This window comes from Hydractinia symbiolongicarpus, chromosome 3 (assembly GCF_029227915.1).
Source record: "Hydractinia symbiolongicarpus strain clone_291-10 chromosome 3, HSymV2.1, whole genome shotgun sequence".
Taxonomy (NCBI): Eukaryota; Metazoa; Cnidaria; class Hydrozoa; order Anthoathecata; family Hydractiniidae; genus Hydractinia; species Hydractinia symbiolongicarpus.
In genome coordinates, this window is record NC_079877.1 from 12,540,218 (window position 1) to 12,553,798 (window position 13,581).

General features: G+C 33.9%; 1 protein-coding gene across 1 annotated transcript; it reads left to right on the top strand.

Annotated features, from left to right (window-relative positions):
• The first annotated feature begins 316 nt into the window (after window positions 1-316).
• Window positions 317-12,964, top strand: LOC130635773 (splicing factor U2AF 26 kDa subunit-like). Its single transcript, XM_057445242.1, has 10 exons — window positions 317-477; window positions 9,109-9,196; window positions 9,312-9,381; window positions 9,952-10,031; window positions 10,282-10,414; window positions 11,004-11,046; window positions 11,195-11,224; window positions 11,564-11,626; window positions 11,712-11,792; window positions 12,742-12,964. The coding sequence occupies exons 1-10, from the start codon at window positions 434-436 to the stop codon at window positions 12,833-12,835; spliced, it is 726 nt and encodes a 241-aa protein (XP_057301225.1). The 5' UTR covers window positions 317-433; the 3' UTR covers window positions 12,836-12,964.
• Window positions 12,965-13,581: the final 617 nt, after the last annotated feature.

Genomic DNA, 13,581 nt, shown 5'->3' on the forward strand with positions numbered 1-13,581 from the left:
TTGCAGTTATTAGATCTTTTAGCTATTTTTGAACACTGCCTTCTAAATAAATAAGGCGTAAAAAATATAGTCGAAAGGTGCATTCAACAGCCATGTTTAGGTGTAATTTTCTAGACTCCGCTATATCTTATTTTTGCAATTGTGACCATTGGGGGCTGATGCCCCAGGGAACATATTTGACCTTTAACCCTATTTCTCCAATATTATTCTGTAGCTGGATTGTGGCTGGATTTGCTTTTCTATTCAACTTTTGTCACCACCACCGCGCTCAATCCAGAGAACTCAATCGTCCGCACCTTCCACCATTATGATTGCTACAATAAATGCCCCATTTTGGAAAACAGCGCGGCGTCTTGTTCTGTCTGTTCTGTTGAAAGCGAAAAAACGGAAAAGTGTGAGCAGCTAGCAGACAGGTCCTAATCTATTTTATATCATGGCAGAATATTTGGCTTCGATTTTTGGAACAGAAAAGGATAAGTATGAATTAATATTGTTTGATAATACTTTTTAATGTAGCGAAATGTTCACACAAAAACTCCACTGGACAGTCATAAACGTTTTCAAAAATCTGTCCATATTACGTGATTATGACAGTCAGGCTGAACACCACCATACAGTGGCGTATCAGTCAACTAAAATTAATAATTAAGTAAACACAGTTAGCCAGAGCATAAAGAGGGCTCTGGGCATCTTGGGGCAGGAAGAAAGATGCAGAGTCTAGGTGAAGTGATGTTGTTTCTAATCTATTTTATGAAGGTTTAGCGGAATCCCTCAAATAACATCACAAACAAACTTTGTTGAAAATGTTTATTTCCAGAAAATTTATAAAAAGACTTTGTTTGGTACAATGTGCTCAATAAATATACATATACAGTACTGTGAAAAGGTTTGTTAACATTGTGGGTTGTGTTTATTTCATGTTACGCACGAACCACAATAGCCCACGATGCGTAATTTTTTAACAATCGTGGACCTCACAATCATGTTTCGTGGACCTCACAATCATGTTTGGTGGACTACACAAACAAAAATTAAACATTACAACGTGGTTTCCACGATAGATTACTTCTATTGTAAAACAACAAAGACGGTATTGGTTTATCAATTAAATCAAAAATTGTTCGTGATTCAAAATGCGATGTAAAAAAACATTTCTATCGCCACTTTTCGTTTAAAAACTTTTAAAATGCAATCTTAAAAATCATTTTTATTGCCGCTTTTCGTTTTTAAACTTTTAAAATGCGATCTAAAAAACATTTCTATCACCGCTTTTAGTTTTTAAACTTTTAAAATGGCATTCCTATCAGCGCAAACAAATTTCACTTTTCTAGACAAATGACATTTCGTAAAAATACAATCGCGTCCATGACGAAAAAGTATACACCAAGCAAAAACTGCGAATATGCTTTTTTAACTTGATAAAACCTGAAAAAAACAAATTAACTTTAATGAAAGACTTTTTTGAAAAGAAAAAAAATTAAATTATACTGGCTATAAAAATCGTGGAGCTCGCGAAAATAATTGGGGCACACACGATCCTTTGTGGAGATAACAATATTAGCCTGGTGGCCACAATATTTAAATGTTTGTTATACATAAAGACCACGATTTTATCGTGGTTTGTGTGCACCACACTCGTTACACGACCACAATGTTAACAAACCTTTTCACTGCACTGTAGTTAATAGATGACTTTCATTGTGATGTGTGTTGTTTATAATCCCCAGACCTCTTACGCAAATCGACAGGCAAAATAATGTAGGCGGTAAGTCGTGGATTAGTCCATTCCAAACTTTATTTTCAGTTAGAGGCATCTCTTAGAGGAACCTCTCCCTCATATACAGGCGTTTTTTGCGAGCTGGCACAATTGTATAATATAAGGGTGTCTTCTATACTCATGTTTCCCTGCATAATTTGAGGAGGAGGGGATGTATTGACGTCATGACCGTTGCAAATGATGACCATATATTATATAGCGGGGTTGCAACCAATCAGTGTTTGAAAACAGTCACATTTAATAAAAATGGCAGCAAAACAGAACTAAAATAGAAAATTTCCTCTAATTGCAATAACGCACTTAAAGGAATCCCCAGGTATTTTTACAAGTTGGACTTACCTGAAAGATTTTAATGGGAAATTCCCAATGGTATATATATATTTACTTTTTGTTAAAAGTTCAAGTAACCCCAGATATCAAATTTTAAACATTTGTTTTTCTTGCCACCTTGATGGCCACTTTTACCTTCTTCATCATCATCATCATCATCATCATCATTCTGGGCTTAACGTCTGTTTTTCATGCTAGCATGGGTTGGACAGGGTATATTAATGACCCTCTTCCAATATGATCTAGACTGTGTTAAATTTAAACTCAACTTCCTCTGTATCAAGTCTGTCCTTATAACCTCCTGCCAAGTCAGTCTCGGTCTGCCTCTGGGCTTTGCCCCAGAAACTATTAAGTCTCTACACTTTCTTACCCAATTATCCCCCTCCATTCTTTCCAAGTACCCCAATCAATTCAATCTATACCATACTTACAAAAACAAATTAAAATCGTTATTTGAAAATTTTGATTTCGATAAAGGATTTTATGATGTCTAGTATATTATGGATTTTGATAAAGCGTTTTTAAGTTTAGTGTGCCTATTTGGTTCATATATTTATTTCACATTTTAAAAAATCAATATGGCTGCGTCATGCTCCACGCTTGTGGCTTGCTTGTGTCTTGTAAGACAGTAATGTATTTAATATATTTGAGGTAATAATATGATAATGACTAGCCCTTTTTTTATCCTCACGCATAAAATTTCTCGGCAAACTTTTGCGTTCGTTACTAATTGTTGTTTTAAGCACTTCCTTTTTGTTTTTTTTGTTGTTGTTGTTGTTTTCTCCATTTTTTTTTGTTTTTTGTAGATGATAGAGTTCCCATGTAGTGTGTGTAACAAAACAGTAACTGATAACCAGGATGCAATCCAATGTGACTCCTGTAACTTATGGTCCCATAGAAAGTGTAATGGCATTTCTACTTTTGAACATGAACATTTATTTTTTTCGGAAGCTGAATGGGTTTGTAATACCTGTTACGAAAATGCAATGCCTTTTCCTATTCACTCCTTTGATAATGATAGCTTGTGTGAGTGGTACTTCCAGTGATTTAAGTGACTTTTTAGACAAGCTCAACTCTCTATCATCCTCTAAATTTATGAGCGAACACACGGATGTGTCTGGAGTCAATTGCAAGTACTATAATTCTAATGAATATTCTCTTGAGAATTCACATTCCACAAATACTTCTTTTTTTTCACTTGAATATTGGTTCTCTATCTTTACATTTTGATGAACTTAAACAATGTCATGTTGAATTGGGTCATAAGTTTGACGTCATTGGTATAACTGAAACAAAATTTCATCAAGATGTACCATCAAACTGTTTTCTTAACAATTATTCTTTAGAGCATACTCCCTGTGAAGGTAGGAAAGGTGGTGCCCTACTATATGTATCTAAGGATATCAAATATTCTGGTAGGCCATATCATTATATATCGTATTACATCGTTCTCCCAAACTATAATTGACAACATTTTCTGTTCATCATCAGAAACCAACACTATATCTGGTATTATCACCACCTCTATATCTGATCACTTTGCGCAATTTCTTTTACTAAATCAGAGTGACTGACTTGTAAATAATTCTACTCCTATTTGTAGCCGTGATTGGAGGAACTTTAATGATGATCTTAATAAGGTTAATTGGAATGATGTGTTGAAAATACCTAGTCAAAATGTTATGCCACATTTGATAATTTTTTCAAAGCAATTGAAGAACTGCTAGATCTTCATGCGCCATTTAAACAATTCCCAAGTAAAAAGTACAGCGAAACGTCCAATTCTCCATGGATGACCTGTGATATCATCCGCTCAATCGAGGTTAGAAATTGTCTATATAGATCTTTTTGCATTGTAGAAATCCTATTCAGAAAGCTATACATAAAGAAAACTATAAAGGTATCGTAATAGGATTGTTGATTGCCGGCAAAGTAAGCGTTATGATAATTTTCATATCCAATGTATGGAAAGGTGTAAGGTCCATTATCTTACTAAAACAAAATAATAACTTTGTTCCCACGTCCCCGAACATCAATGGTCTTCTAATCCTGGTCAAATTTCAAATAAATTCAATATTTTTTTCTCTTCTATTGCTGATAAAATCCGTTCTAAAATACCCTTTGCCAACAAACATTTTTCTAGCTTTCTTGGCAACCCCATTCGCAGTTCAATTTTCCTTAATCGTGTTTCCCCACAAGAAGTCGTTGATTGTATTAATTCTCTTGACTCAAAAAAATGCACTGGTCCATATAGCATTCCTCCCAGAATTTTATCTTCTATAAATAACGTTATATCTTCCCCACTATTAGAGCTTATAAATTTATGTTTCTCAACCAGTGAATTAATCTTAAAAGTGCCAAGGTCATTCCCATTTTAAAAAATAAAGGCTCAAAAATGGATTGCACCAATTATCGTCCTATCAGTCTTCTCTCTAATATTGACAAAATATTTGAGAAGCCGTTGTATAAACGTGTTTATAGTTTTCTTGAAAAGTTTAAGGTTTTGTACAGTCATAAATTTAGTTTTCGAAAAAAATTTTCCACTTCTCACACCCTTATGAACATCTCCCAAAGAATTCTTGATGCACTTGATAAAGGACATTATGCTTGTGGTATCTTTATTGACCTGTAGAAGGCCTTTGATACTGTTGACCACAATATTTTACTCAAAAAGCTATCTCATTATGGTATTTGTGGCAAAGCTCTCTCTTTTCAAGTCTTATCTTTCTGGGCGTCAACAATTTGCTTTTGTTAACAACACCACATCAGAAAAATTACCTGTAAATCATGGAGTGCCTCAGGGCTCAGTACTAGGTCCTCTTCTCTTTGCATCATAGCATGCATCATTTTGCAGATAATACAAATCTTCTTCGCATAAATAGTTCTGCTAGAAGTCTAACAAAAAAGGTAAATTTTGACCTAAAATTCCTTTGGCAATGGCTTAATGGCAATATGATATATCTCAATGCTAGTAAAACTGAATACATCGTCTTCAAGAACGCCAACAAGCCTCTAAATCATCCTGTAAAACTTAAAATTGGTGGGAAAAGAATCTTTTACAGTGAATACATTAAGTATTTCGGTGTATTGTTAGACTCCAATCTTAGCTGGAACTCTCAAATTAATAAAGTTGCAGTCAAGCTTAAATGTGCCAATGGAGCAATAGCAAAAATTAGACACTTTGTACCACGTGATGTTCTTGTCTTAGCCTATCATGCTATTTTTCATTCTCATCTGCTATATTGTTCTCAAATCACGAGCACAATACAATGGTCTTTTGAAAGTTACCTACTCACATACCAATCAATTTGGTACTAAATCAATTCACCATCAAGCTATTATTTCATGGAACACCCTCCAAACTCATATGCCTTATATTAAATTTTTGATGCCTCATTTATTATGCTCAAAGAGAGCCTCCAAAAACATATTGTTGCAACCTACTATATATAGTCACATGGTTTGTACCACACTCTACATGGTTCTGGATTTTTTTTTTGTCTTTGTCTGTGTAACCTAGTGTTTCCCTAGGCCTGTCCCTGTTTTTTCTTGTACACGGTGACTATCATAACCCTAGCTTCTAGCTATTTTGGTAGCCTCCCTCCAACATACTCAGATATAGTTAACATAAAGCATATATATAGTATAAATAAAAATGAATTAATATTTCTAGGCTTTATGTATTTACTGGATACTCGTAACTGTAGATTGTTGGTAACAATATATTATTATCTATCTATCTCCATCGACAGAGCTTCTAAGACTAGAACAAACAACAAAGGACTAAGTACAGAACCCTGATGTACACCAACATTTACACTAAATTCATCACTAAGTGAATAGTTAATCCTGACATGACTTCTAGCATTGCTGTACATAGACTGTACCATCGTAACTAGCCACTCATCCACACCTAATTTTCTCATAGCCCACCAAATAACTTTACATAACTTTGTGGCGCCGTAGATTAGTGGTTATAGCTCTCGTACTCTGTGCGGGAGACCGGGGTTCGATTCCTCTTGACGGCGATTCAACATGGGCGAGTGAATGTTACCATAGCCCCGGGTTAACCCAAGCCATGTGAGGGAAATTGGGAAGATGGCACACTGTGTGGGCCGTTGGATGTTGCAGGGAGTTGTCTAGTAGAGCGCGGGCTCTAATTGGGTCTGCGTAGCTCAAAAATGAGCATTAAATACTCTAGGACTCTCCATCTACGCCATGGCCCCTCCTGGAAATAATAGACAGGGTATATCCCTCGATATTTGCGAGGCTAGCCATGTAAAATATGCACATCTATCTATCTATCTATCTACATGGCACTCTATCAAAACCTTTCTCTAAATCTACAAAGGCAAAATAGAGATTCTTTCTCTTTCCTAAATACTTTTCCTGAAGCTGTCTGAGTAAAAATATTGCATCTGTAGTGCCACGCCCTGGAACAAAAACAAATTGCATCTTATCTATATTAATTCTTTCTCTAAGTAACTTATCAATTACTCTTTCAATAACTTGCATTATTTGATCAACCAACTTCAAACCTCTATAGTTACCTCTTCCTAATGCATCACCTTTGCACTTGAAACAATTCACTATTACACTCGACTGCCACTCACTCGGAATAGCACCATCCTTTGTAATCTGATTAGCAAGACTTGTAATAAGCCCAACTCCAATATATCCAGATGCTTTTACCATCTCTGCAACAATACCTGATACTCCTGCAGCCTTGCCAATTTTCAATTTCCTAATAGCCTCCACTACCCATTCTGTCTTGATCTGCATAACTGGCCCTTCTACAACATCATCAGACAAATTATCCTCAACCCAATCAAACTCAGTGTTAAGCAAGCAACCTCTGATAATAATTCTTCCAAGCTACCTTTTTCTCCTCCTCTGTGCTAGCCAAAACACCTTCATCATTACGTATACACTTCTCACCTACAACATCTTGATTAGTCTTATTCATTTGCTTTGCTATCTTAAATACCTCATTGCATTGGTCTTCCCTTCTTAACACATCTGCAAATCTGTTTCTCTCTGCTTCTGATTTTGCTTTATACACTGCTCTACGAGCACGGCGCTTAGCTTCTAAGTAAATATTTTTACTACCACCTGACTTCCACTATTTCCACTCTTCTTGTTTGTTAAAAATTTCAAACTACCTCCAACATTTTTGTGGCATGTAACCCTATTACATACAATTTTCAGTTGATAGAATTATTGACTTTCACAGCCGAAAACCATTAATATGGCTGTGCAACAAGGTGTTAAAATTTTTTTTTAAATTGATCTTTGTTTTTTATAAAGTTTAACATAATGATATACTAGCAATAAAACGAAGAAAGGCTGTGCAACAAGGTGTTAAAAAATTTTTTTAAATTGATCTTTGTTTTTTAAAAAGTTTAACATAATGATATACTAGCAATAAAACGAAGAAAATAATATAAAAGCAGCAGGTGTGTGCATGATTTTTTTTATTTCGAATTAAAAAGAATTTATGTTAACAAACAGGTTGCAAAATTTAATGACCTATAGCCTGTCGACCTGGGCAAGGTATGATGCTAAAATGAGTATTTTCAACCTTTACAAAAAAATTAAACAATCCTGTGGGGATGAAGTTGCCTAAGTTACTCAGTAGATGATATACAGATTTAAAAAAAAGCAATAGAAAAGAACACTGCTTTAGTGAATCCCTTGATGCAGTAACACAAAAATTATAATAATTGTTCAATTAAAGTTATTTTTTATAATACTTTTCTAATATGTAGCGCAAACATTTACACTGTGTGTTCTGCCTTAAGAACATTTAGATAAAAAGATGTGAGGTAATGAGTTTCAAATTTAGGGTATGCCAACCTCGTCTCCAGGCCTTTTGGTTCTCAACTGATCTCACTTCCATGATAAGAACTTTCAAAAGCATGCATGGTACATGCTTGCCCAGTGCAACTCATAATACTATATAACTGGTTATATCGCCGATACAGAGTAGTCCTTAAAGGCAAGAATTATATAAAGATAAAAAAAGTGACTGCTAAGCATTTTGCTTATTTACCCTAAATAGAAGTAGTTTAAATGTAAACAAGCTGGCTGGGAAGAAAAAGGCTCAAATTTAAAAGGCAATTTGCCGACATAGACACTGAGCAACATGAAATTGTGGATTGCCAAAGCAAATAAAAAACCCAGAAAATTAATGTCTGCATTTTCAAGCCTATCAATAAGAAGATAACATTCGAGCAATAAATCGCCCTCCCAAGGTTACAATAGTTTAGACTGGACGAGCAATCTGAATAAATAAAATAAGTTTATGATCACATATTTTATCACAATGTCTTTTTTATCACTTTATTTTACCCTTTTTTTATATATATATTGGTTATTTTTTACTGTAAATAATAAAAACATAACATTTTCTATGTAAGCTCAACCAGTCAAACTCTTTGTGGAATTGGGGGAGCAATTAATGGCTCAGCTAGTTCTTCATTTCTCATAATTTGCGTGAGCAAGAGCAATCGCTCTCCCCTTATTAATAGGCCTGCATTTTTTTGCTAATATGAAATGGCTACATGCCAGCATGAAAGGTTATAATGAAGGTGGAAAATATATTTAAATGGAAACAAGCCTTTTGTGATGCAACTAACGTTCATTCCACTCTCCAACAATTTATTCCATTCTCTACGACTCTATTGCTAATGACATGAATAATAAATTTTTCAGACTGCTTGTGTTCTACTGAACAAAATAATGTTTTCTTTGACGACCATAGTATAAAAGCATACAAAACTGGGACACAAGTGACATCAAAACAATAGTGCTTTACAGAAGAAACTGTTAATTCTAAAAATACATACAGTGGCGGGTGTGCCTGATTTTTGAGGCAGAAAAAAACAATATTTTTAGCTGCGTAATTGGTTTCATACTTTGTAGATTTTGGAACACAAGCAATAACCCAATGTAATCCCTTAATATGTTTGCTTTTTATCATGTATTTTTTTATATTTTAGAGTTAATTGTTCATTCTACTTTAAAATTGGTGCATGTCGTCATGGTGACAAGTGTTCTCGCTTGCATAACAAACCTACGTTCAGTCAGGTATGGCAGTCTTAATTTTTAAATTTAAACATACAAAGAATTTTTTTTTGGTAATGCATCAGCTTCTTGTCCTAAAACCTGAATGATTCTTAGCTGTTAATGTTATAATTTTTAGACTATACTCCTACAAAACATGTATCAAAACCCACAAAATCAAGCAACAGTACAAGATGGCACTACAGCTGGTAGTTATATATTCGTATTCGAGCTTTCTTTTCTGGCTCGTGTGAGCCTTAACAACTAGCCACTGTATATTATTAATTCATCAATTTTAAGGTTCATCTCCCGAAGGCATGATATTTTGAGCTAAATGATTTTTGAAACATTGTTTGGGGTGACTTACAAATTGTATTGTGTGCACTAAACATCAATGAGACTTTCGATTTTACCTCCATCTTTGCTGTAAACATCAAAAATAAAAAAAGTAGTATTTGCCTGTGGTAAATACATGAAATCCCCAACACAATAAAGCATGTTGACAAGAACCAGTCAATACTATCTCTAAATAATCAATGTTTCTTCGTCTAAAATATTTAAACGTCAAAGAATTTAACCCCATTTTTTGTAACTCGGGTTGACGTTTAGCATACACTTTTTAATTTGAGTTATTCTTTTTGGTCAAGCGAAATTTTCTGCAATTTCTACCTGTCAATCAGAATCTTTTTTAAAGGGAGAAGAGCCTTATGCTTATGGCCTAAAACGACTGCTCAAAGTTTTCTTTTGTTTATTCCAGTGATCCTTGTTGAAACTTTTAGCTAATATTATGAGTGATGTGGAAGCGCAAGAACACTATGATACCTTCTTCGAAGATGTTTTCCTGGAACTGGAAGAAAAGGTGTTTATATTAAGCTTTTGTTTGGTTTACATGCTGCAGGACATGCCTCTCAAGGGAGGAGAAATAGGCATTTTTGTACTTGGTTATACCAAAATAACTTCTGTTCTTGGTTATCCAATTTTGAGATTTGTTTAGTCTTCGATGTGGAAAATTAACTATTTAAGTGAAGAACTATGTTTTAATCTTCCCTATGAAATTTTGTATAAGTCAATCATCCCTTGATTAATGTATCTCTTGTATTTATATTCAGTATGGTGAAATTGAAGAAATGAATGTATGTGACAACTTGGGCGATCATCTGGTTGGTAATGTTTACGTGAAATTCAAGTTTGAAGAAGATGCTGAAAAAGCTGTAAATGATGTCAATAATAGATGGTATAATGGTAAGAGACTGTTCACTATCTTACAGTTGCTGGAATATGCTAAAAATCTGTGTATGTTATCTGTACTGGTTAAAAGCTTTTGTTTAACTTTACCAAGCTGTTACTACTAGAATCTTCTTTGACTAGTTTAATTTCTGAGAATCTACCAAAAGTACTTATGTTTTTTGGGCTTTATATTACTTACGATGGTATAAAATATAAAGGCTGCCCCTTTCCCAAGTACCATCTTCTTGAACAAATGTTTTTTTCATTCAGCGTGGAATAAAAGAACAAGATTTGAACAGGACGCTATTATTGAGGAATCTATAAGCTTGAGTTTATTATAATACAGTATATAAATTGTTATTACACATTTTTTATTTTTCAATACAGTATATAAATTGTTATTACACATTTTTTATTTTTCCCCAAAGTTTATAAGAATATAGAAACAAAATACACTAGCTGCTCCTTAAGTAATAAGCATAAACTCAACAGAGTTTATGGAAAGTTCAGAAAAAGATTTGTTTGACATTGGAGCCATTTGTTATGTATTTTTGTGAAATCTAGATTTAACTCCTTGAGTTGACAATAATCACGTTTTCGTTAGGTCAACCAATCTATGCTGAGTTATCTCCGGTCACGGATTTCAGGTGAGTGTACAAGTTTAAGATTATTGCTACAATTGTTTTACTGTTCCAAGTATAATAATAAATTGCTTCGTCACGGTACATACAAAAGAAATTTTACCATTTGCAGCGCTAAATAGTATATTTTTATACATCCTGTTTTTATTTATAGAGAATCGTGTTGCAGACAATACGAGATGGGGTGAATCATTTTTCTTTTTACCTGTAGTTTTATATATGATATGTTTTACATGTAAATCTTTGTGTAAACAACTTGAACTTTGCCTAGGTTAAAATTTATCAGTTTTTAACTTTTTTTTAATTTTAATTTACATTTTTTTAATGTAAATAGAGACTTAACTTGGCAAAGTAGCTTAATAGTTTTTTTTTAAGAAGGGTATTTATTCTAAAGGTTTACCATTTCTTGAACGTCATAACCCTTTTAGAATATTATGCACACTGAACGGATAAAATGAAATATCTTAAGTTTTAACCTTCATATGTATGCAACATTAGTTAACATTCCATGCATGTTTTTTAGGGAGTGCACACGTGGTGGTTTTTGTAACTTCATGCATCTAAAACCCATCTCAAGAGAACTTAGGTGAGTGAGTTGTTGCCAGTAACCTTTTATATATATTTTCTTTAAATATATATCAATCTCAAGTGTACATGTACATTTTTATTAGACGCCGATTATACGGAAGACGACGGGGCGGTGCGGGCGTTGGAGGTGGTGCATCAAGTGGACCATTAGTACGTCGTGGAAGGTAACTGTATATTAATTTTTTTTGCAAAAATAATGGAAATGGTAGCATTTTGCAGCGATAAATACACTTTTTTGTAAGTATAGCCTTATTTTGTCAGCCTATCAGCCTCATAATACGCTAATAAGATGCCATGTTTGCCAACCCTATATATTTGTACCGTTTGTGCAGATTGACGACATTAGAATTTCCGAACACATTTAAAAAGATTGGAACGTTAGAATGTGTTTTAAGTAATCGATATTGATAGTTGATGTTGTTGCGTAAATTGCCAATTATTAAATTCCTAAAGTTCAGGTGAAATTGTATTTCAATTTTTTTTTGTTTGTTTCCATGCTTATCAAGTTTTCCCATGTTTATAAAAAGAGAGTGTATGTAAGGTTAAAAAAAAGAGTTTTGGGAAAAAGTTGATCCGTTTTGTGTTTCCCTTTTAAACTCGGGAATTTTCAAATATACATTTTTTATAGAAAAGTAATGATAATAGCAGGGAATTTTGTAATAGACTTTTTTGTTGAAAAACGTCACCATAATACAGAACTTGATGGATCATTGTAAATTAGGAAATTTTTGAATTTTAATTTAAAATGCATTATTATGCAGTTGTCAATAATTCCAAATGAATTTGTCGCTCGTACATATTTCCGTGCACTCCGTGTCAGCCTGGAGTAAAGTAACAAAAAATTACTCTACGGCGAAAAAAAAATGCGGGAAACAATTTTAAAGAGACAGGTATTGTCACTATAGAGACCGCTTGGTGGCAAATTCTAGTCCTAGACTAGGCTTTAATCCGTTAAATATTGGTAGGTTCGCCTATCCAAAAGGGTTTTTTAAAGCTACTCAGTCATGAGCATACAGATACTTAATAGGCGGACTTATTCAGAACACAAACTTAATCAAAGATTAGATAAGATGCAGTTCTTAGAGGTCACACGTAAGATTCTTTCTTTCTTAGATCCAGATCTATTTCGCCATCACCACCCAGACGATCTCGTTCAAGATCACCACGACGACACCGACGCAGACGATCAAGAAGCAGAAGCAGATAACCTCACTTAGATTCCCAATTTGATGCTTTTCCGACCGACGCCTTCTTTGTATTGGTACCACAAAGTAAACTTTTCAGAAGTTTTTTTATGGTGTAAAAATGTTTCCTTGAAGACTGAAAACTGCTTTTATTTGTTGTTTTTATTTTAATTTCCTTTTAATTTCTTGTTCTTTTCATATTCATCCAAATTAAAACGAGTTTTCAGCACACTTGGAAAACTAAAACAAAATGAGATATGTTCTATACAATAAAAGTTTTCAAAAACGACGTGCGGGACAAAAGTATCCAATCCCGTAGACGAAACATTACAACGAAATAGAATAGAGATTTAAAGAAAATTACCAACCCCAAACTCCCTCTTTAATAAGCCTCCCCAACAATCAATAGTAAGTTAAATACATTCGCATCTCCACGCAAAATCAAATGAAGAATTCGTTTTAATTGTAAAAATTAGTTTTCACAACAATGGTGAAACATCAAATTTTATTTAAAGGGCGTGTAGCTAGCATCACGGAACTGAGACGCCGTAATTTAGAACATCGTGTATCCATAGTAGAAAATCAGTTCAATACATTATTTAAATAGAAACGAAATATATAAGTAAGCATCAACAAAATGCATGTCTTTTTTGTAACCTATATATTTTAACAAAAAAATACCAATAGCATTATGCAAAGGGGGCTGGGAACGAGAAGTATGTGTGACGTTAGAAACATGATCACTGAAATGAGTAACGTATAAAAATTC